Source organism: Passer domesticus, chromosome 7 (assembly GCF_036417665.1).
Source record: "Passer domesticus isolate bPasDom1 chromosome 7, bPasDom1.hap1, whole genome shotgun sequence".
In the NCBI taxonomy this organism is placed as follows: Eukaryota; Metazoa; Chordata; class Aves; order Passeriformes; family Passeridae; genus Passer; species Passer domesticus.
This window is the reverse complement of record NC_087480.1, coordinates 16,643,419-16,666,632: the sequence shown is the minus strand read 5'-3', so window position 1 is coordinate 16,666,632 and position 23,214 is coordinate 16,643,419. Positions and strand designations below refer to the sequence as shown.

At 42.6% G+C, this 23,214-nt stretch overlaps 1 protein-coding gene across 8 annotated transcripts; it reads right to left on the bottom strand.

Moving 5' to 3' along the window:
- Positions 1–1,877: 1,877 nt before the first annotated feature.
- Positions 1,878–23,187, bottom strand: LOC135304588 (putative bifunctional UDP-N-acetylglucosamine transferase and deubiquitinase ALG13). Of its 8 annotated transcripts, none has more exons than XM_064427166.1 (23): positions 23,000–23,187; positions 22,606–22,689; positions 21,865–21,915; positions 21,104–21,150; positions 20,060–20,132; positions 18,652–18,733; positions 18,128–18,308; positions 17,336–17,411; positions 16,544–16,652; positions 15,280–15,344; positions 14,325–14,425; positions 13,577–13,701; positions 12,671–12,905; positions 12,070–12,241; positions 9,994–10,126; positions 9,723–9,758; positions 9,532–9,587; positions 8,862–8,924; positions 8,360–8,531; positions 7,044–7,166; positions 3,913–3,953; positions 2,896–3,079; positions 1,878–2,792 (listed from the first exon to the last, which is right to left on the bottom strand). In XM_064427166.1, the coding sequence occupies exons 1-23, from the start codon at positions 23,138–23,140 to the stop codon at positions 2,527–2,529; spliced, it is 2,616 nt and encodes an 871-aa protein (XP_064283236.1). In that variant the 5' UTR covers positions 23,141–23,187; the 3' UTR covers positions 1,878–2,526. The 8 variants fall into 8 exon arrangements, with proteins under 8 accessions (XP_064283236.1, XP_064283237.1, XP_064283241.1 ...); XM_064427167.1 differs by having other exon boundaries at positions 7,044–7,163; XM_064427171.1 differs by having other exon boundaries at positions 8,471–8,531.
- Positions 23,188–23,214: the final 27 nt, after the last annotated feature.

Below are 23,214 nucleotides of genomic sequence, written 5' to 3'. Positions count from 1 at the left end.
ACCCAAAAACCCCACAAAAACAAACAAAACCAACAAAAAACCCACAAAAAACCAAACCAAAAAATCCCAAACCCCTCAAACCAAGCCCCAGCCCTCGGTGTAATTTTGATGTGAATTATCCCACAGCCCCTGAAAGGCTGATTAGCCCCAGAGGCAGGGATGTTGTTTGTCAGTCCAGGGATGCTGCAGCCAGAGCTGGCAAAGCCCAGCTGAGGACAGGGCTGGAGCACAAAGCAGGTCAGCTGTGGTTTAGGCAGAGCTGTTTGTGGCTTTTTTGGCAGCTGTTTCAGAAAAGTGCTGCAGAGCTGTTGTACTGCAACACAATTCTGGGAAACAGAATTGAAATAAAAGACTCCAGCAATCACTTCAATTGCTGTGCCATTCTAGCTCCTTTGCTGTTAATAAAGAGGTGGCATTTCCTATCCATGGACAGCATTCATCAGCTCCAGGACACACACCTACCTGCTCCCCACAGCCCAGCTTGCTAGTTCAAAAAGCTGATTTTGAGGCTTAAAAGCCTTGGAAAAAATACATAAAATGAACCACAGAGGTACCTCTGTATATCAAATCCATAAATAAGTTAACTGGCCACATATGACATGCTGTTATAGCAATTAAAGTAATTTTCATGTATATCAAAATGGCCAGTAAAGCCAAAATAGCCATGGCTAATGGTGAATAATCCAGGCCCTAGATGGGAAAGCAAAACCAAAAATCCAGAAGAGAATTCTAGCAGAATTATCAGCTTTTCAAATTAAAAAAAAAAAAAAAAAAAGTTGACTTCCAGGGACAGACTAATACCAGAAGACAAAACAGCAACACTGTGCTGTAATAACCATGTGTGTAGAAAACAGCAAGGCTGTCTCAGTGAGAGAGGAAGAAAGGAGGCAGAATCCACAGCTAAAGCCTGGAAGGGGAAATATTCCATTCCCTTCAGTGCTTGACAGAAACTGCTTGGGATATGACCGATGGAAATCCACTCCATGACTCCAGCACAGAGACTGTGCTTAGGTAAGTGGCACTTGAAATTCCTTAAAATAAATCACAGGCTTTACTAGTTCCTTTAAGAGGTTAGGCCAGTGAATGCTATTTCAGAGAAAAAGAAAAAAAACCCTCATGGTAGTTTTTCCAAAAAACATCTGTGCAAGTCAAGTGCTCCTCCAGAGGCAGAAACACAAAAGGCCACCCATTATTTCATAAACAAATTTGTAGAAATGTTTTGTTTTACAAACAGCACAGAGGCTCAAAATGAAATTAGCTATTCAGGGGTCATTTTCATCTCACTTTGACTTTTTACCTGGCTGCTCCATCTTCAAAAGCCATTACTAAATTGCCAAATTAAATGTACAGCAATTAGAAATTGCAGTAGACAAACTAAAAGCTGAGCTTGCAGCCCTGCCCCTACAGAATTACATTATCAACACCAACAGTGCTGCATGAATTTAAGACAAAAATGACACAAGTCACTTTTTTCCTACTTATGGTTTTGCTTCCAGGGTTACTAAAAAGGGAAACTAAAGGAAATACAATTTTTTCCCTCTCCCAGTTCTGCACTTAATCCCCTTTCCACCACCACCTGGTTATCCAGAAAGGAAAAATTCTTTTTAAAAAAAATCACCAAAATGTAGAATGGGGCAATAGAGCTGATTTGAATTTTGTGTAGGCTAGCTGAGGGCCAAGCATGTTGTGCCTGAGTTTAGAGGGGAAAGGTGCAATTACCAGGAATTATTCTGCTTCCATTTCTATGCTGCAAGCTTTCACTGCTTTCTCACAGCAGCTTAGAGCAGCCTTGTCCCACACAGGTGCATTTCTTCAGCCCAGGCTGTGGGACAGCTAATGATCAGGAACATTACCTGCCAGTGATAAATGACCACTCATTTCCAGGTGTTCAATGCTTTTATTTCGTGCTGTCAGTGCAACTTAACCACCACGGCCACCACCGTATGTGCAACAGCTTCCACAAAACAAATCTTACAAATATACAACAATATACAACAGATCAAAACATTATTCTTACACTTTCCACAGCCATGAAAACCTATGCACCATGAAGTCAGACAGAAGAAATACATCTATGACAAATATGTGACCACTAGAGGCAAAGCAGCTTTGTCTTGAGAAATCTGAGAAAGTCAACTTATTTTAAACATTATTGTCCCCCTCTACTGACCCTGTGCCCAGTGTTTACCTGAGTTGTGATGGCAGTGGCTCAGTGCTTCAGCAAGAACCAGGTGTTTAAGTGTTCAGTGCAAGCCCTCACAACATGTCTTTAGTCACAGCATGCCTTTTCACATACTTCCTCTACTCACATCCAAGCTGTTCCCTGCACTACAGTACTTTTCTCCTATGCTTTCCTAATCAACTAAAGCAACATCTTGTCATAAACCTAAAGAGAAACATGAAATCTGAACACAGTTTGAGCAACTGACTCAACTCTCTAAGAGAGGATAACGTTTACAAAACAATATTAACAGGAGCTGGCAAACAAGAAATGAGAAGCCAAGGAGGAGCCTCCAGCTCCCAGGTTTACATTCCCTGAGGTGCATCAGGAGGTGCAGGGTTAGGGGAGGCCATGTAGCCGACCTGGGGAGGTGCTCCTGAGCTCCCAGCCTTGGCCACAGGTGGGGAATTTCCATGGGGAGGATTGATGGGATGCCAGGTGCCAATGTAGCGGTAGGCAGGAACCACAGAGTCAAAGCCAGGCAGAGGCTGCTGGCTGAAGGGGTCTGACACCACTGGGTAATACACTGGCCCATAGGACAGGGGTGGAGGCTCTGTGTTTTGGAAGTTACCTTAAAAAAAAGAGAACAGAAAGCACATTGACACACTTCAGCCTCATTGATGGCCTTATGCAGGCCTTCATGTGTATGAAGGCAGCATTACTCAAGTACAAACCATTTGCTGATGCCTCCAAGGGAACCTGGTGGACCTCAGCTTGCCCAGCATCAGGGAAGAGTTGGGGCACCGACTGATCCAGGACAGGAGCTGGCTCAGCATATGCTGGGTAAACTTCCACTGGAGATGGAGGCAGCACTGGCTGCACGTACATCATGGAAGGCCAGCAGCTCTGATGGCAATACTTGCAGGAAAAGGAAAAACATGGTCACAGCCACACACTCTCCAGCCTCCCTCCAAATCACTGCTACTTTCAGAGCTAAAGTTAGGAAAAAGTGATTTTTTTTTCCTCCCTAGTCCTTTAAGACATATAAACAAACAAAAACCCATCAAACCAACCCAGCCTACCAGGAAAGATACCTGAAGCAACAGCCACACTGCTGTTGTGTCTGAAGTCTTTACAGAGAACGAAGATTCCCACTTAATAACTTTGTCATAGTCAGAGATATTTCCCATTTCTTCAGTTGAAGGAGCTCATGTTGCTCTTTTTACTTCCCTGAGCAGCAGCAATGACACTGCACTTAACTACTGCTACAGAGAATGCTTCAGCAGAGCAGATTTCCAGACAAAGAGAAATGAAGGATGTTAACCAGTCTGAGCTCAGCTGCACAAGCCCTAGGAGACTCCATCCACACATCAAAGATCATCCAAGTGATCTTTGATGTCTTATCTAAGTACACAAGCTCTCTTAAGAATGGCTCAGGTTCTTGCGTCCTCTTAATAGAAAGAATATTTATCCACCATCAAAATACACAAAAAACCCCTCAAAAAACTAAAACTGAAAACCCACCACAACCCACAGTAAAACAATTAATATGGTGTACTTCACATTTTGAGGTAGAACTTCACTTCCTGAGCCAGGCTTTAATCTCCACAAAGAAAGTCCATCCATATTAGTAGTCCAGTGCACAAAATGCACATTTAGGACACTTGAAAGTTTCCAATACATCAGTACATTTGTCAGGAAACCCAGCAGTTTTTACAGGCAATTGCTATACTCATTTTAAAAGCACTTACTTGCAATCCCATATTAAAATAATACCGCAAGACCTTTGTATCTGAAATTAAAGGACAGGACATTAAAGAGCAGAGGAATATAAATCAAGAAGCAAAAGTATCTTGCATTAAGAGCATTTAATTTGAAGTTATTCTTATTTAATGAAAAACAGTATTTCAGCACTACCTTTTCTTTAAAATTTCAAGGGTAAAGAATGTATCTTTAATATAAATAGTTGTTAAACTAGTTTTATCTTTTAAACTAAACCCAGTTAGATGTTTGTGCAATGGCAAAGCATTTGTCTGGGCAATTAATTATTTAATTCCATCACTACATTAGCTTTAGTTTTTGTTTATTCATCTTGATTACTCAAGTGATAACTCAGGTTTTTTACAAAAAAAAAAAATAAATCAAAATTTGTCTAAGCAGCTAGGACTTAACACAGAGCTTCTCACCAAATTTTGCCCCCCCACCAACTATTATGTTAAGCTCAGTGAAGGCAGGAATAAGGAATAGATTCCTTCCTCACAAGGGTACTCAGTTCCCTGCTTTCTTGCAGAGTTTTTACTTCTCTCTTCCCTGTACTGAATAATTTGTCCCCAGCCAAGTAACTGATATGCTGAGAAACAGTCCCAGGTGTGTGAAGGGACTTTGAAACCTCTCTCCAAAAGCAACAGGGTTTTGAACTTGGAAACACATTTCCAGCTGTCCAAAAGCTGTGAAGCAGCTTTAAACCTTTAAAGCTGACCCACTGAAGGAAAAAAAAAGAAAAAAAAAAAAAGATGGTGTGTGTTTAATCCCATGATGCAGTTCTGGAACTGTGCATGAGAAAAACTGATTTCTTAGATTTAATACAGATTTGCTTTGAAGGCTTTGAAGGAAGAGTAAGTGACCTATTCCACATCACTGCCTTTGAGCTCCCAGCTGTACTAAAGCCAAGGGAAAGCAGGGAGACAACTCAAAAGGAGCCACTAAGGGATTCAACCCAGCAACACCTCCACAGCTACCATATTCCATCTTCACAAGCACCCACCCTGCCCTAGAGCAGGCTCCAGTGCTTCCCTGCCCACCCATCTCCCACACTTCCCCAGCCCTGTTTCTGTGGCACTTTGTGTTGTGCTTTGCTGCAGGAAGGCAAAAGCATCAGCAAAGCAAACCACAATTTTCAAATGCACGTGGATTTATTCCTCTGTCGCTGCTGCCAAGTCTCAATTCTTTTACTGCTCAGCCCATCTATCAGGGCAACAATCCATGCAGCTGTTTTAGCAAATGCACACAGATCCTTCCTTAGTCCTGGAAGTATTGGTGGTCTGGCTGTAACACTGACCATGGTCAATAAAACAGTAAAAATAACTCAAAGGCTTATACAAGTGCAAACCTTTTAATATCTAGCTGAAATTCCATCTACATCTGGAAGAAGTTGGATGTTTTTTTAAAAACCCAATTTTGTTCTTCAATTGTTTATGCAAATCTATGCAAAGCAAGCATAAGAGCTGAATGAAACAGCTGCTTCCATAGCAGCAGCAACAGTACAAAGGAACTGCTGGGAGACTGAAGTGACAAACTGACACTGGAAATACTGACATCTGTGGAATGATGGAAAAGAAACCAGTACAGTAGGAGACCAGTTTTTGTTTAGATTCCTCTTTTAGATGTCTGCAAATCAAATCCATCTTCAGTAAAACGTGCTCTTATGAAGCAACAGCTAACCCAAAAAAAGGTTACCCATTCTGACATGAAAACATAAAGACAACATTGATGCCTGATAAAAATCTCATCTCGTGATAGAGTTTTCACCGTGCTGTTGGGAAGCTCTGGCCAGTACTGAACACTGTGTTTCTGGAACACAGCAATTTTAAGAATTTCAAGCAGGCTTTTATCTACAGCTCCTTCAAATACAAGGCACCATGCAAGGGCAGAACACCTGAGGTCACTGTGTTAATAAACACACTTGACAAATCCTAAATGCCATTAGAACAAGACACAAGATGCTATAAAAACTGGAATAAATGCAGATACAAGTAATGCTAGAGCCCACAGCAGGATTTCCTCCCAGGTCCAGGACTTCAGTCTGTTGGCAAGTCCTGCTCCCCATCTATACCAGGCCTTGTTCTTTAGCAAAGCACACAGAACTGCAGATCAAGCACACCCACATATTTCACCCTGCCCTACTCCAAACCTGCTGGGTTTCTCAATTTAAAGGCCACATAGATTATACTCCAGCAGTGTAACATAAAGGCTACATGCAGTACTGTTAACTAGCAACCTTTAGAATTCCTAAAGCCTGTGCCAAGGACAGGACCAATATGATGTGGACTGACTCAGCTGAAGAGCTGCAGGCAGGGTCTGGAGAGGTTATTAATCCACATCCACTCCAGATTCTTGTCAGCACACTTCACACCCCATTCTCCCAAGTGGGGAAAGCCTCAGTGAAGGGCATTCAACTAAAGCTGGAAAGCAGGAACTCTGTGTGCACGGGGTCAGAGTGATGCTACCACAGCAGGGAGGGGAACCAGAACAGCCAAGATGAACAAAGCTTGGATTTGAGGGCACAGGAGAGCCAGCAGAGCAACTGCAGAGCCTGGCAGCAGCAGTGTGAAAGCAGCAGGCTTGGTCTCTGCACTCACTGCTCCACGTGGACCTGAGACACTGTCCCAGCTGATGGCAGTGTGTGACAAAGCTGCACACCCAAGGAACTAGCTGTGCCACACTTCAGCCCTGGCCTGCAATACCACAGAATTACAGCTTGGAGCCATAAAGGAAAACTACCAAAATACTCCACTGAACTGTGCAAGAGCACAACTTAAAAATATACGGTTCTTATTCTAATCAGTTATCAGCAAAGTGATTACTTGGCCACAAACAAGTATGATACAGGCCAAGCACCCTTTCCCTGGGCTTTCATTTAAGGCGTTGTCTACAGCTGCAATAATCACATTATTTGAGTCAGATAACTTTCTGTTCCAAACTGGGAATGAAAATGTTTTAGCGTAATATCTATAATATTGTTTCTCGTTCCCTGCAACTTGCAGAGAGCCATTTCTTCTCACTGTGTATTCTCACTTGGTGTTCTGCTAAGCTTCCAAGGAGAACACAAGTCAGAAGTGTGCTGGAGAGGAGCAGGAGTAAAAATACAAAACACCATCCATACCTCGAGGCAAATCACTGCCGCTGGGATCACAAGAGTAAGCTGGAAGAACAGCACTGGCTTCTCCCACCTCACTCACTGGGGGAAGAGGAGCTGAATAAATTGGGAATGGCACTGAAGAAACTGCTACAATTAGAAGGAAACAAATGTCATCCAAAAAGTCAACTTTGCCATGGTATGTCAAACAAGTAAGGTGTGAACTTACACAATTTGACACCTTGGTGCCCCTAAATGCAGGCTCTAACAAAGTTCTGTTCAGCAATCACTTTGAAAGGTGTACAGAAAAAATTTTAAAACTAGATGGGAAGGCTTCAATCTCTCAAGCCTTAATTGCATTTTTATCTGCAAGCTGTATATCCCAGTTAAAGGAAAAAAAAGTATTTTTCAATGATTTCTTCATATGAGAAGGCAGGCCAGACTTCTAGGACAGCCAGTTATGTAAGAAAACAACAGAGAACAGACTAATCACTTAAAATCCTCAGAAGTGTGACAGTAAGCCCACAAAAACAAGGGAAGGTTTGAGACTTATCAGGACAAAAATCTTCTGGACAGACAACTGTTAAATATTCATTTAGGTGGCCCACACCTCTAACACAGCAGCAGCTTGGCACCAGTGAGCAGACAGCTTTGAGAACTGTGCTGACTAAACTCTCATGCAGAGTAGGAACAAAAAAAAAAAAAAAAAAAGAAAAGTGAGACAGAACTGAGCAGAACAGAAACTGGAGATTTTTTAGATGCTAAATGAAAAGTTACAGAAGACAGGAGAAGTTTGTAAGAAGGAAAACAGAATTTTTTCATAACTGCCATTTTCCAAGAGCAAAGCAGGTAGAGCACCTAAGGTGGAGAATGCACCCTGTGACTACCCACAGACCTGATCTCCTTGCACAGAGGAAGCTAAGGGTCACAAAAATAAACTGAAACACCCCAGCCAGTGACTCTCCTGAATTGATAGAATTCTAGAGACTTGCTGCCTCAAGAGGAAAATTTAGCTGTAGGAAAGGGGACCTGAAGGGAGCTACACTGAGCTTCTGCCTTCTGAAAAGAATTTTCTAGCAAACACTTGGCATTAATGGTTAAAGGTGTCGAGGGGGGAACCCAAAGCAGAGACCTCCAATTCCCACAAAAATTCAGGGGCAACAGCCCCTTCAAAACAAGAAGCCAGCAGCCAAGTTACAACGATGTAATTTTAAACCAAAGCAAGTGACACTTTTTTTTAAAGCCCTTTAACACTTCTTTTGGATGCGGGGGGGAGGAAGAGAGGGGAAAATGTAACTGAAAACTTGGAACCCAAGTCCACAGCTGCAGTCTGTACACTCTACCTGGCCTCCCCACAGAAAAGGGAGATACTATGACAGGCTGCACTGCTGTTTGTGGGGGAGCTGCTGTTATGACACTGGCTGGAGTGGAGGCAGCAGAATTTGAAGAGAGACCTGTGGCTGGAGCAGTATAAACATCTGTGGAAGTGGAAACTGTTGCAGAGTTCACCAACACCTGGAAAAGAGTCAAGAGTATTCAACAGTCTGCCTCTGCAACTGGCTTTGACAAAGACTATGAAGATATCACACACTTCAAAAATTCTCACTTCTTGTAAATCCTAGCTGCAAAGGCACTAACCATCCAAACTCTCTAAAAATTGGCTTGAAAATACCAGTTTAGAATTGCAGACACCTGCAAGGCATCTCCTGTTTTGCTTGTATTTGCAGGGAATTGCATTCTCTGCTCCCAGAGGCTGTGAGGGGTCCCCAGAAACTGTCACAGTCCAAGCAGAGTAGTCACCACCACAATGAAGTGTGAGATACAGTTCAGAGTACCAGACACTACCTTCTGGGGATAGCTGTAGGAAGGCACTTCATCTTGAGGTGACACCAAGACTGGCCCTTCTTCCTGAAGGGGTTCCAAAGCAAAGCACGGTCCATTTCAGTGGCAAAGAAGCCACAAGGCACAATCACCACTCCCCTATTTTTTGTTTTTAAGTTTATGGACTATACACCCAGAGTGTCTTTTGTAGCTCAATTAAACACAGTTTTATTCTGGCATGCTCAGGACTGTTTTCACATCCACTGTGGAGCAGCAGGTGATTAAAGATTTAGTTTAAAAAAAAAAAATTCCGAGATAAGGTCTACCACAGATGAGATCTCTCCAGTCCCACAGAGGAGGGCTAAGATTAACTGGAATATAACCTGAAGGGTGGCTTGATAAAAGCAAGCACTGTCTGGAGCGGAGAAAGAAAAGTAAACAGCACTCAAACACAGATTCTCTTCGCAGAGGGAAAGGTGGAAAATCATTAATGTATCCAGTGCAATTCAGACTGTACGTGCAGACTCATAAAAACCTCACCATTCAGGAAGGAAAAGGATGATGAATACATAAAGAAATGCTGATTTCATTTCTTTTATTAAGCCTCTAGCCTACTAAGCATCCAAGGACAGTTTCCATGAATGCCACACACCACAAAGATCTCAAATCTGAACAGTCTGGGAGTAAAACTTACCAAGTTTGCTGTAGGCTCTGCTGAACTGAACACTGTTGCAGTTTCACAGTTGGGATCTGGAGGACATAGGCAAAATTAACTGAAAAGAGCTGCACTACATCTAATCCCTCAGAAACATATTAAAAAAAACTCATGATTGAGTGTATTACATTAACCAAATGTCTATCAGTAAAGACTAAACTTTTGCTTACCTGGAGATACATAGATATATTCCTCATGAAATTTCCCTACAAGGGAAAGAGAACAGGAAGTTTTGATTCAGGGGGAAAAAAAGGGGAAGGCGAAAAAGCTTAAACCTGGAGTTACTGCAATTATACTTCAGTGCATCCATTAATAACCTGCTTTCAGTACCATCTCACTTTGTGTCCTTTAGAAGATGTAAGGAACCTACTTTTGACAATGAAAAGCATGCTGAAAAACCTCTTAACCATTTTTTTGCCTATTAATGCTTTAAGAACTCACCATTTTCACTTGCTTCTTCCTCCTCCTCTAAGGCACTCAGGGTCTGCTTGTTGGATGGAACAGGGTTTGGACCTCTCCTTGCTACCCAAAATGCCCCTGGACCATGGACAATGGGAGCATGGCTACTGTGGCTCTAAAAAACAAAGTCAGAAGCACACATTTAGAAGTAATTTAGCACCTTTCCATGCTCTATAGACAGACAAACAGAACCAGGCTGACAGACCCAGCTTGCTGCAACCAAAGCTTACAAGAAGCATCACCTCTGTGTCCATTCCAATGCAACAAACATTTCCTTCCTTTTCCTTCTGTTCTGCCTTGCACACTTAAGGCAATTCAGAAGCTTTTTTATTGTCCTGTGCCAGGCAGTCAGGCTGCTCCCTCCCAGAACTCAACCAGCTTTGTCCAAACTCTAACAAAGCTGCAAGGGAGGGAGCAGATCCCAGCCAAGGCTGCACTAGTGCATTCCTCATTCTAGAGCATTCCCCCCACAGCAGGAGCAGATCAGTTCATCCAAACACTGATCACCATGGAGAAAGGTCATCTTCAGCCACAACCAGTGGAACCAGAAGGTGGCTGCTGGCACAGACAGCACTGTCTGCACTAGGCTGAACCACAAGTGCAACCCTGACTACTCCACAGCAGCACACCCCAAGGTTGCCCACAGCACTCCAGTTTTTTACATGCCCTTTGCTGCTGCACTGAAATCAATCTTTAGCTGCACCCCAGTTTAAAAGATCAGCTCTCTGAAGGAGGAATGTAGGGTTGAGATGCTTAAGTAAAAGAAGCTGATTCACTCTTGTGGTGGCTAAGGTGACACTCAAAGCTCTCCTCAGAAGCCACTGGTGACTACGAGATCGATAAAGTGCTCAGAGAGGCTTCAAAGATTTCCAAGGTTGAAGCAGAGGTGGTAAGTCAGAAGATTCTCCCACCAGGCCTCTGGCAGCATGGCAGAGTCCTCTGTGAGATGCATCTTTCCCCAGGAAATGTCACATTCCTTTACTAAACAAGACAAGGAAGAGACAGAGAAAAAGCTTTGGCATTGACAATAACAAAGTCACTGAATGAACATGAAAACCTATTCATTAGGAGCTGCAGGCAAGTCTAGCAAAGGGGGAGAAAAAGCCACTGAGCTGTATTGATTTCATGTTGGAAAAAAAGAAATTACAGGATAATGTGTCCTTATTCCTTGGCACTCTTGGAGGAAAAATCAGAGCAAAGATTACAGATCTAGTACATCAGAGCAAAGAAAAAATGACTAGTGCTGAAACAGCCCTAAGCATATTCTCTCTTCCTCATTTAAATATGAGTCTAACAATAGTTCACTGCTTCAACACAGCAAAAAAATTCAAACATACCAGGTTTACTTTGTTTTGGTTTTTTTTTTTTTAATCTGTTTTCCTATTCAGATACCTATGTATAAATTGTTTTTTTTTTTTTTAGCACTCCCTACTTTGGACTAGGTTTAGACTACAAATAAAGAAAAAAAAAGCATTTTAAAGTTTAAGAATGCACTTTGCCACTTTACCTACAATTTAACAAAAAGACTGCTTTAAGAAAAGTCTAGGTTTGCAATTTTTTCCTGTTTTGGTAGCAGAAGAAACTGTGTCAGGACCAACATGTTAATCCAAAACATCACAACTACAAATTCAGAGGGAAAAAAAACCAGGCTATCACTATCCAGTTTCTGAATCTTGCTCCCTAAATGATAAATTACAGTGTGGCAAACAAGTGAAAAGCTTTCTCCCACAATGTTTAGAGCTAGACAGACATGCACAGGAGGAAAAGATTTTGTTTCCAAACTGCAATAGAAAGGAGAAACATGATTATGTTTATGAAAATATGCTTAAAAGAAAACAAGTGTTGCTACTGATGATACAGAGAAGGCAAATCTAGAAAAACTGAGGTTTCAAGCAGGTTTTACAGGAACTAGACTAATTTCAGTCTTCCATTGTCAAAAATGCATTCACTGCTAAACCTTACTCCAAGAATACCTAAATATACATCAGGGTTTTTTGGTTAAGAATCACTGTGCATTTAGTTTCCCCCTCCTCCACTCTCAGAGGAGTTTCAGCTTACCCTTTGTTCATAACTCGCAGGCAGAGCAGGGAAGGCAGTGTCATCTCCTTCAATTTCACAGAAAGTCACAGCTCCCTCTGGGCCCTGGGGCTCCTCAGCAGCCCCGGGCACGAAGCCGTACTGGCACTCCTTGTTCACACACGGCAGCGGGCGGCGGCTGCGGCTGTACGAGCTGGGGAGCACGACAGGAGTGAGCAGTCACCACCACCTGCACTTCCACCTGCCTCTGGCTGCTCACTTTTAGCTCGGCTCCTTCTGCAGAGCCACCAAGAAACCTGCTTTTTCACACTCTGCTGCAAGCAGGCAATTCATGCCCCAGCGTCCTACGCAATGCCTGGTAGAGCAATTTTTGGTGGAAGAGGTTTGTTGTCACTCACCAGGACAACTCTGACAGCCTCTCTCCCCTGGGCTGGGGCAGAATGCTACCTGAGAGCCAAGCATGTCTATAAAACAGGCAGAACCCCCGAGTTTAAAAGGGAAAAGGTGCAACTATTAGAAGTGCCTCCCAGCTGTACCTGAACAGCACAAACTCTCCCCTGACCAGTCTGCAGCAAGAGTGAACAGAAACAAGCGGCCAACTCATGTTTCCAAAGCTTCCTACCTCGGCATCCCAGAGTCGCGGTGCTGTCTGGGAGGGTTCTGCTGGTGGTAGGGTTTGTAGGGTGCCATGCCTGCTCCTCCCTGGGAGCAGTGGATGGGAGGGAAGCGCCCTGAGGGAGCACTGTGCTGCAGCCGGGGTGGCAGCACGGGCTGTCCCCTGCTGTAAGCCACAGCCATGAACACTTCCTTCCCACGGACCTTCTTGAGCATCCTCTTCCGTGTTTTCATATCCATTTCTGCAGTTTCCATTGAGGACAGAAAAGAGATTTACACCTTAGGCCTGAGCTATAGCCTCAAATGATAAAGTGAAGAATTAATATTTGAACCCATAGAGAAGAAAGCCAGTGGCCTCTTCCAGAAAAAACTGCATTGTAAATACAGACACTACAGACCCTTCTTTAAAAAGATGGAACAGGAATTCTACATGATACAAGCATCTGACATGGGAGTACATGGGATCAGCTCCAACCACTACTCAATGTTAAAACCTCTCTATGCAGGCTGCATTTATTCATAAAAAATCCTCACAACCCCTCCTCCAAATTAAACTGAGCCCATATTTAAGTGGGTCCCTGATCCATCCATGCATCTCTGCTAATGCCAGGTCAGACAGGCTCTCTGGTTCACTGACATATCTTTTAGATGGCTCTCAAGTGGCAAATTTGTTCTGGGCAATTTTGAGCAATACCAAATTTGCTCTGTATTTCAACAGATGTGCTCATTTGCAAAGGCAAATTCATCCCTGTCTGAAAGATAGCTTTCCATCAAACCCCCACAGTGGCCAAGTTTTACATCACAGGGTGAGTTGAGCCCATTCCAACACCCAAAGACTGCTACAGTTACAACTCTCATGAGCAACTCCCCTAGTTCCCCAGGGAAGAAATGCTTCTGGAAGCCTTGTACAAACCTATTCCTGAGAAGTGTCCACCTGTTACTTTCTGATAAGCTCCTCTTCTGTTGTGAGCCATATTCCAAGCAAGGACAGGAGCCACTTGTGACACTGGCTTTAAGTTTGCCAAAGGAACTGTGTGCCTGCAGGAAGGACACCCATGTTAGCAGTGCCCCAGGGATACACTCTGCACAATAACACAAGCTGAAGCAATACCAAGACAGAGGAAATAGCTTGTGAAAACAAATAATCTGTTTCTCTGGCTCCAAGCACACGTTACTGCTACTTGTTTAATAAGAAAAGACAAGCTAGGCTTTAGTTTAAACACTACTTTAGTTTAAACACTATTATTTTCTGGGTCAAGTCTCTCTCCCCTGCCTGCATTTGGGTGCCTCCAGAGCTACATCTAAAACCAGGGGACAACACAAAATTTTTGCAGGATGTTGCCAATTCCAGCTTTGAAGGAGGGTGAATGATTGAACAGCAAGGGGGAGAAAGTGATTAGATTCACCAGAAGTGCCAATTATTTCGTTGCTTGGGTACAGAATAAAAACTCCGGAGAAACCCAACAGCAGAGGGCAATTTGCTCTCTATGAATTAAGCCCAAACTGTAAAGAACACTTTTACATTCCAGTGAAGGAAGAGCAGCAAGATTTCACAGAAAGCATTACAATAATGATTTTGGTCATTAGAATTCCAAGGAAAAAAAAACCAAAGCCCTCAAGCAGAAAGAGTTTAAACTTGAAGTCATCACCAGACTCCTTACTTTTCTGCCAGCTCCTCAACAAATACAGTCAATGTGTTGCTATCCTGTCCAACTTCCTGGATGTGTGCATTGTAATACTTCTCTCCTGGTTCCAGACGCACCTGAAGAGAACAAGGGAAGCTCTAAAAAACTTAAACTGCATCAGAATATTGTCCACAAACCACTAACAACACAGGCTGCTCCCAGCCAGTCCCATGCTAGTGAGCTGGCCCAGGAGTCTCAAATACTCCTTCAAAACAGCAAAAAACCAAAGAGCACTGTACTAAATTCAGGGAGAATAAAAAGAAATAAAAGGCAAGATACCAGCTCCCTAACTTATTGTCATCCCCTGTGCCCAGCAGGTAAGTGCCAAGGAAGACTGCTGTTTAAGAACTTGAGGAGAAAAGAAGATAAAGTAGGAAAAGGAAAGCTCTGCTCAGTAAGAAACAAATCACTGAGTGAATCATTAGCACTACCTTAAATTGATAAAAAAATATTCCATCGCTACATATGACATCCGAATGCAAAGAAAACTGACCTTTCTTTCAGCATCTCCTGTCCAGATCATTCTACTCCCCCCTTTTTAGCTCTTCCCTTTTTATTTTATAAAAATATTTTGCTACTTCATCGTTGCGAAAGGGAAGACTATCCAGAATTGTTGCTTAGCCCAAGTGAAAAATCCAAAGACAACTACATCAAAGGCACCCCCTGTGCATTTTGAGCTCTGCCTGGAATTTCCACACTCGGAGAATGTGGATGACTGGTTTACATTGAATCCCCAAACTGCTTTTCTATCAGACTACCAAGTTTAAAGGTAGATTTTAGAAAGAAATTACATTTAAAAGAACATCTACAGGGAAGAGAATGAGAAAAGCCTTAGACAATTCTATGAAATCAAATGATTTCTTGGTTTATCATAGTCCATTTAAAGTGGTTTTAACAGTTGATCATAACTGAGTCTCCCTTGAGTACTAACCTGACACTTATCTCCTAAATAGTACTGTCTCCCAGCAAACACCATGTAGTCAGTTTTTTGAAGCTCTAAAAAGAAATGAATAAACAAATAAATGGGGGGTAAAAGCCTTTAAGCTACTATTCTTTCTTCACATAACCTACAAGTACTTCATGACAGCAGCCAACCACAATTTATAGGCCAATTGAGTTAAATACTTCCTCTGCATACCTGAATATTCCCCATAGTAACAGTGGAGTAACTCTAGGTGTTCTTACAATAGACCACAACCAGGCTAAGTCACATGAGACCAGCAACAGCCAGATAATGCAGCAAGCAGCACTACAACACTGCAGCTTCTGTGGTGGCACAGAGCTAATCCTGCATTTAATATACATCCTGGAATTAAAAATGTTGGACATCTCTTATCTTGCCAGAGTCCTGGTGGCACTTGGCAAACATGAAATGTCATCCAGGAAAAGCTAACATTGCCTAAAGTATCCTTGCTGTTAGATTTCAGCTTTTTTTACCTCTGTTCCTTGCTTGGCTTTTCTGCACGTCAGTATTCTACACAGATAATTGGTTACCACACTCTGTTCCAAGAATTTTAATGATCCTCATTACTGATTACGCCGTGGTGAAATGCTGGAGTTCTTCAGCATGCAAAGCACTTTGGGTCAGACATCAAGTATCACTTAAAAACTTATCTTTCTTGGTAACTTCTTGCTTTACTGATCAGCCACAGTGAATGCCAAAAAGCAGCCAACCTTTCCCAAGCCACGAGAACCACAAAATCTCTGCAGAATGTTCAAGCCCAGGAGGGCTGGGAGGCAGGAGACAAACTCATCTGACAGATCTCAATGCTAAATTTGAGATCTTCATTATTATACAATTCTGAGGCCAAAATCGTGCTCTAAAAAGAAGTCTTTGCACACATGCTCTAACAAAAAACTCTCACATTTGAATGCTTTCCAATACAACAGAATGACAACAGAGCTCTGTGCTCTGCTTTGAATCCTCTGATTTCCTGTGTACAGTCAATGAGTAGCAGAGATCAGATTTTTAGCAACCTTGTACCATTATACAGTATCAAAAGCTGGGTTATTTGTACTTTGAATGCCAGACAGGAAACCAAGAACATGTCCTACCTACAGCTATCTGCTGGGTTCACCTGTGCCCTTCACATTTCAGCTGTGAAGAAACAGGTGACAGGAACTCAAGATTCATAAATTTAATGCTAATCCTACTACAGGAAAAGTTTTTTAGCTTTTCCCTTTCCAAAGGATACCTTTTCTACTGTCCAGCCAAACATCAAACTCCACATTTCGATAGATGGTAGAGTCCAGTGCCTTTAGCACTTTATAAGGAACAGGCATCTTTGGAGGATTTTCTGGAGGCTAAAAACAGAATTTGAATGGAGCATTAAAAAGTGCATTTCACATGTTCAGCACAGTCTCTATTCTGGCAGCATCTGTGCACCATTTAAAAAAATACAGATGCCATTTTCCAAAATTTACACTTTCACTGTATTTCCCTAAAAACTAAAACTCCAAGAGTAAGAATACAGATCCAGGCTCTCAGGTGCTAAGCAAACTGACTCTGGAAAGCAGAAGAGGCTCAAGAGTAACACTGGGCATTGCCCTGTACTGAAAATGAATAAAAGGAAGCCAACCAGACCAACGAAGCCACAGCTTCAAAAGTAAGTGAGAATTTCAGGTTTTGTATCTGAAAACAGAACAAAATTCTGAAGCAATTTATACTATGTTCAAGACAAAAATGAACTACTTTAAACCATATTCTGGGAAAAACAAATCGGGAAACATCTAAGCTCCATCTTTTGGGGGAAATAAAAATCAGCTAGAGAAGGATTAGAGAATTTTAGAAAATAAAAGAACCATTTCCAGTTTAAGGGAAACTCAAGGACACAACCAAAAGACAAGCAGATGGAAGAAATAAGCCACCTACTAACCAAAAATACATTTTTAGAAGGTGGAAAGGAGCACTTAGCCCTAATAAGGGTATCAGGAAAAAAAAAACAACCAAAAGCAAACCATAAGGATTTTTCCCACAACTGCCAAACCTTTTGTTCTTCAATGCCTTGTTTGAACTTGGTTTCCTGTGGATTCTCAGTATCATTGCCTTCCCAGTCGTCCAGTCTAAAAAATTGAAAATAAGATTACAAAAGCTACAACACACAATTTCTAGCCAGGATTAACTGTTCAGACAACCTGAAAAAGCACCATGGTGCCATCAAGTGGCACATGTTGCCTTAAACAGCAGCCAGGTGCAATGCAGTGCAGGACCAGCCTTTTCCAAGCTTTAAGAACTTGACCTTTGCTTGTTCCAATACCCACCCCTACTGAGGGCTACTGCTTGCATTAGGAAAGAATGATGGGGATCCCACTAACTGAATTCTTGCACTGTCAAGGACAAAATTACGCTCTGTGCCAGGTATCATCAAACCAATGCTGTCTGCAAGCATTGAGAGGCAGCTCTCAAGCCTTTCAGAGCTATGGAGGCTTAGAAGAGTAGTAAGTCTCTCATTAAAAAAAATAAGAAAGCTCTAATGAATAAGGAGCAATTTTACTTACAAATAAGCTGTCATTTTACAGAGTAACACCCAACTATGACACAGCCTGCAGCAGAGGACAGTCAATTATGTGGCACTTCCCAGCTCCAAGAAAAGCACACTCTCTTCCACGATATACTTGAGCTTTGTGTTTGTGTCATAACACAGGAAAAGAAGAGTTAATACTCCATAAAAATTCATAGAAACTTGGAAAAGTTGTCCTCTGCAAGGTTTTAAAGTTGGGTTTTTTTGGGGTTATTTTTTTTGCTTTCCTCTTACCAGATCCCCCTCCCAACATACTACCTCTTTTCTGATGGATTTCGGGGCACTTTTTCATGGAGACAACCAAAGTTTGCATCCTCACTTCCTACGGGAGCACTGTTTCTGTTCTTCTTGGATCCACTTCGAAACACCTCAACTGCAGACCTTAATTCTTCCTCATCCATGCCAAACACATCTTTGTAGAGGATCTCATATAATACAGCTGAACAAACCAACACAAAGCTTGATAATATGAGATCCAGAAGAACTCCTGCAGTTCAGGGCAGGCAGATCTTCAAATATTATCTACTGTTACAAGGCAGTAATGACATCAAAGGCAATTAAGGACAGGATCATAAAGTAACTCCATTGGGAATAAGGGACCTCTGGAAGTCATTTGGTCTAAAACCCACTTAACAGGTTAAAAAATGAGTCTATGCATAAAAGTATACCAGAAGTGAGCTTCCATTTCTCTTCTCCCCACCCCTGAAAACTGAAACAAACCCTGCCTCTAAACATATGAAAACACACAATTCTCTTCCACAGAAAAATTATTTCACGTTTACCCTGGCAAATGGCAGCATTTTCCTGAAATTGTTTTGTATACACAGAGTCATAATGGCCGTTACCGGAACAACACAGTAAAATCTGGGAAAATTGAAAAAAAAAAAAAGTTTTAAGGCGGAAATTAAGTAATCCAATCAATCATGATGAATTCAGTAAATTCTGATATCCTTTTATTCTACAGTTGACACCAACTCACCAAGAAAACAGTAAATATTCTCAATATAAACATGAAAAAACTGACCATTTTTTGAGCTGTAGCATCAGCTCAAAACCAAAATTTAGGTAAAGTCTCTAAGTAACTTTATCACAGGAAGAAAAAAAACCCCATCTGTACATCCTGCTGTATTGAACATGAAATAGGAGTTTGTTTCCAAGACCACCATTTGCTCAGGAGGTAAAATAAATACAACCCACTGAATGCAGCACCCCAAGATTCACTATCCCAAGTGTCAGAGGCACATTTCACCCTTCTCTGCCTGCAAGACTAGAAGAGCATTTATTTCTCTAGCCCTTAAAAACTTGCTTTTAAGAAGCAGAATAGATGCTTTCTGCAACACATGCATTGACACATCATGTAAACACGTGCCACCAAACTTCTTGGCACACAACCACAGCCAACTGCAACGGGCAGAAGCCCTGAGGCAGCTGTCAGCACACTGCCAGCAAGGATGCTTCCCAGAAAACCAGCTCCCAGAAGGAGCCCAGATGCCAGGACTCTTAATTCTGGATGCTCTGTGGATTCTGCCAACACAAGCTCTCCTCTTGTGGTGAGGAGGAGCAACACCAGAAGGAGCTGCTGCCTGAACTCAACAGTGTAATGCCCGACAGCTGCCAACAGTTAATGAGAGTTCTGGTGGGAAAGCCTTGAGCACTTAGACCGTCCTGTTTGATTTTTAAACTCAGCTCATTTTGGAATTAAATTAAGCTACACAGGAAACAGTGTAGATGAAGAAATAAGCCCATGTAATAAAGACAAGCAATGCTCAGTAACAGCTGCAGCACAGGTTCAGAGCAGACTGGCCACCTTGGCAAATCTAGCAGCCCACACTGAAATCCAGCATCTTACTGGCATCATGCCTGAAGTAGCCACATATTTGTGCACCCGCATCTACACAGCTCCAGAAAGCACCAGAGGGGTCAGACCCAAGGTAATACACAGTATTTGTCATTTATGCTCCTCCTTTTGCCCCCAGCAGTAGTTCTGATGTAGATAACCTGTTCCAATAACTCCCATTCTGAACTGGGATCAGTCTGTAGGTCACAAAATCCAATCAGTTTGTTACAGTCATCTCTTCCCACTAATTTCCCCTTTTCAGGGAAAAAATTGCACAACTCATCCAGCTTCAGGAAAAGTAAAGAAGCAGGCTGGCAGGGGACCAGAAGGAAATTGCCCTCACTTCTACTGACCTTGTCCTCAAAGCCATTGTCTGTAGCGCGTGTGGGCGGCTTCCCGGGGTACCGGTACACGATGAAGTCTCGCCTAGGTAAGCACAGGGAAAACAAGGCTTGCAAGAGCACACTTTCAGTAGAACCACGTCATGAAGAAGTTTCCAGCAATCAGTTTAGAGCTGATAGTTTGCAAAAAAATCAAGCAAAGCACTTTCCCTGATAAATGAATGCTACCATAAAGCAATAGCCAGATGAGCAAACCTATCTCGAGGAGAAAACAAAAATTATCTGTGAAAGACCACGATCTCACAGATTCTTAATCTCTCTCTTAATCTGTTTACTCACAGATTAAGTCAAGTACTTATACTTACAGAAGGGTGCTCAGACACTGAGACTATTCACTCTAAGTGATTTAGGCACCCTGCATAAGGGCTAAAACCTCAAGCTACAGGGAGCTAGTAATGCCTGCTAAACTTCAGTTCCTTTAGTACTGGGACAGAGTGAGCCTGCAAAAGGAGACTTCTATCTCCTACCACTAGAGAGCCAGACTGCTTTTTACAGAGAGCAGCATTTAATTAGCTTAATTCAGCAAGACAGCAGCACCTGCACAGTTCTGTTACATCTGAAATAAACAGCAGTGTTTACACACCAGGCAGGGCAGGTACTCCTCACTCCTGGACCCTTCAAGACCACCTACATGAGTTTTAGTCATGCTTGCAACTACCACACAGTGTTTCCACTGCATACAGCTCCTTGGTTTTCCCCATTTTCCAGTCTTCAGCCCCTAGAAGCAAACACTTGACATTCCAGTTTAACATCAGCAAAAAGACAACAAGCAATCATCCCTGGAAACTGACCCTGCCCTTAATCCCTACTAGAATAGGGGCTGTGATGGCACCATTTACATGTTTAATTAAGTTTTAGAAACATTTCTTATCCTGTTTCACACATTCACCTCTCAGTGGCAAGCAGACAGAAAGCTCTGGGGCCAGAACCCTTACACCAAGGGCAATACAAAATAAACCTTTTTATAGGTAGGTTTTTATAGAAATAGGTACTTACTTGTACATCATTGATAAAGCACTTATTTCCAGCTGGCCAGCACTTTCCTATGCAACATTATGAGATTATGTGAGATAATAGCAGAATCTAAACATCAACAACTATATTCTACATTTCTGTAGCATTAAAATTCTGCACAATTAAAATACCTGTTCAAAACCATCAGTTTATTAAAGCAATAATGCACTGCGAGTTGAGCTATAAGGATTTAAGGGAGAGTGAGATAAAAGGAGTCTGCTACATGTGTGGCCACAATTACCAAAATTAGTAAGACTAAGCTGCTCCAACACATCAATTTCGATACTTTTTTTTTAAACCCACATTTGTTTCAGAAACTGCTGCATTCACCAAGGTTTCTGGTCAAAGAATAAAGAAATAGAAGTCTAAACAGTAAAGGAAGAAGCAAGGGATTGTAAAGCCTGACAGACGTTTTATTTAAGGTATATTCCACATATGTTCTTTTTTCTTCTTAAAGAGCTACAGTTATGAATAAGCTTTTACTGTCCAGCCTGCAGAGACTGCTCCTTTGCACCCATGCAAATTCCCTACTAAAACCAGTATTGTTTATACATGTACATTTTATTTACATTTATCTGTACAAACCCCAAGTGTTACTTATGCAACTGATTCTCAAAGATTTGGGTCTACCTAAAAAAACCCCATAAGCTCAAATAACCATATTTTTAAATAACTACCTAAACCCCTTACTGTTTTAGTCTCTTCATATTTAAATCTCTTAATAAGTCTTAGATCAGGCTTACCTTTGGATCTCCTAGTCGTTCTAGGTATTTCTCAAACGAACCTTCCACATACTTTTGACAAAACAAAGAAGAAAACAGATATAAAAACTTAAGCAGTTAGAAAGCAAAAATTAAACCTAAAGACTACTTAACAGCTACCAGCTGTTGATTTGGAGGGGGCAAAGCATGCAGAACATAAGAATGATTTGGGGTATCAATGTGAGAATACCAAGAGATCCTGAAAAAATATTAAGGACATGAGTCCAAGTAATATTCAAGTCCCTCCTAGATTAGATAAAGCACTTACATGTGATTACAGGGAAAACAAAGAAAAACCCCAAAACACATAAAAACCCTACAATACCACACACACAAAACCAACCAAAAACCACACCTCAAAACTCCACAACTTTATGGAATTATTCCAGAATTTCCCAGCATCTTTGGTTATTCATTTCTTGCTCCAAAAACCTACACATTTCCCACCTACTAAATTCTGCAATGGTCACCCCACAGAGATTATGCTACACAAATGACTTGCCCCACTCACTACTTAAGTTTTATTAACTTGTTTTCAGGAACTTCAGAACCAAGATCAAGACTTGTGGAACTGAACTCAGCACAAGGAAGCAGTCACCCTCATTTCTCCTGTCTTTCAAGCACCAAGCGTGACAAACCATCATGTTCTCAGTGCTAAACCCACTCCCACAGCACTCCCCAGCTGCGGGCACCCAGCTTAGACACGGAACATGCGATACTTACGGATTCAAACCTCGACTGGTGCTGCCTCATAAACGAGACACAAACTTTCCTAACTTCTGCGTGGTGAATCTGAGATGAAAACAGCTGGAAAGACAACGGTAACAAAGGAGAAAACGTCAGGAGTTCATCTTGCGCCTCGCGTTAGGCATGAGCTGCCCAGTGTAACGCCACCACAACAGGAGGCGGTGCGGAGGCTGGGGACACCTGGGGACACCTGAGGGGAGCCCAAGCGCCGCAGCCGGTCGCAACCATCCCCACACCCATCCCCACGCATCCCCGCTGCCGCCACCTCGCCCTGGGCACCGCCCGGGTCCCCAGGAGCTCTCCGGGGGCACCCCCGGCCCGGCCCGGGCCTGAGGCGCCCCGGCTGCCCCCAGCCCGGCCGGCTGCGCACCTGCTCCGAGACGGCTCGGAAGAGGCAGGAGGCGTCCTTGGCCGTCATCTTGCGGTACAGCCCCAGGCTGCCCAGGTACTCGTCCATGGCCACCTCGCTGAAGGACTTCTGCCCGAAGTACTTTTTGGAGCCTTTGTGCATCTTCCCGGCCGGGGCGGCTGAGGCAGGCGCGGAGACGCGGGCGAGGCGCGAGGCGCCGGGCGCGCGGCCGCCGC

Excerpts from the sequence above, each read along its gene's own strand:
- LOC135304588 (XM_064427166.1), bottom strand. The coding sequence starts at position 23,140 with ATGCACAAAGGCTCCAAAAAGTACTTCGGGCAGAAGTCCTTCAGCGAG. Across the intron at positions 14,426-15,279 it reads ATTTAGGAGATAAGTGTCAG|GTGCGTCTGGAACCAGGAGA; the intron begins GTTAGTACTCAA and ends TGTTCTCTTCAG. Across the intron at positions 2,793-2,895 it reads CTTGGAGGCATCAGCAAATG|GTAACTTCCAAAACACAGAG; the intron begins GTTTGTACTTGA and ends CTTTTTTTTAAG.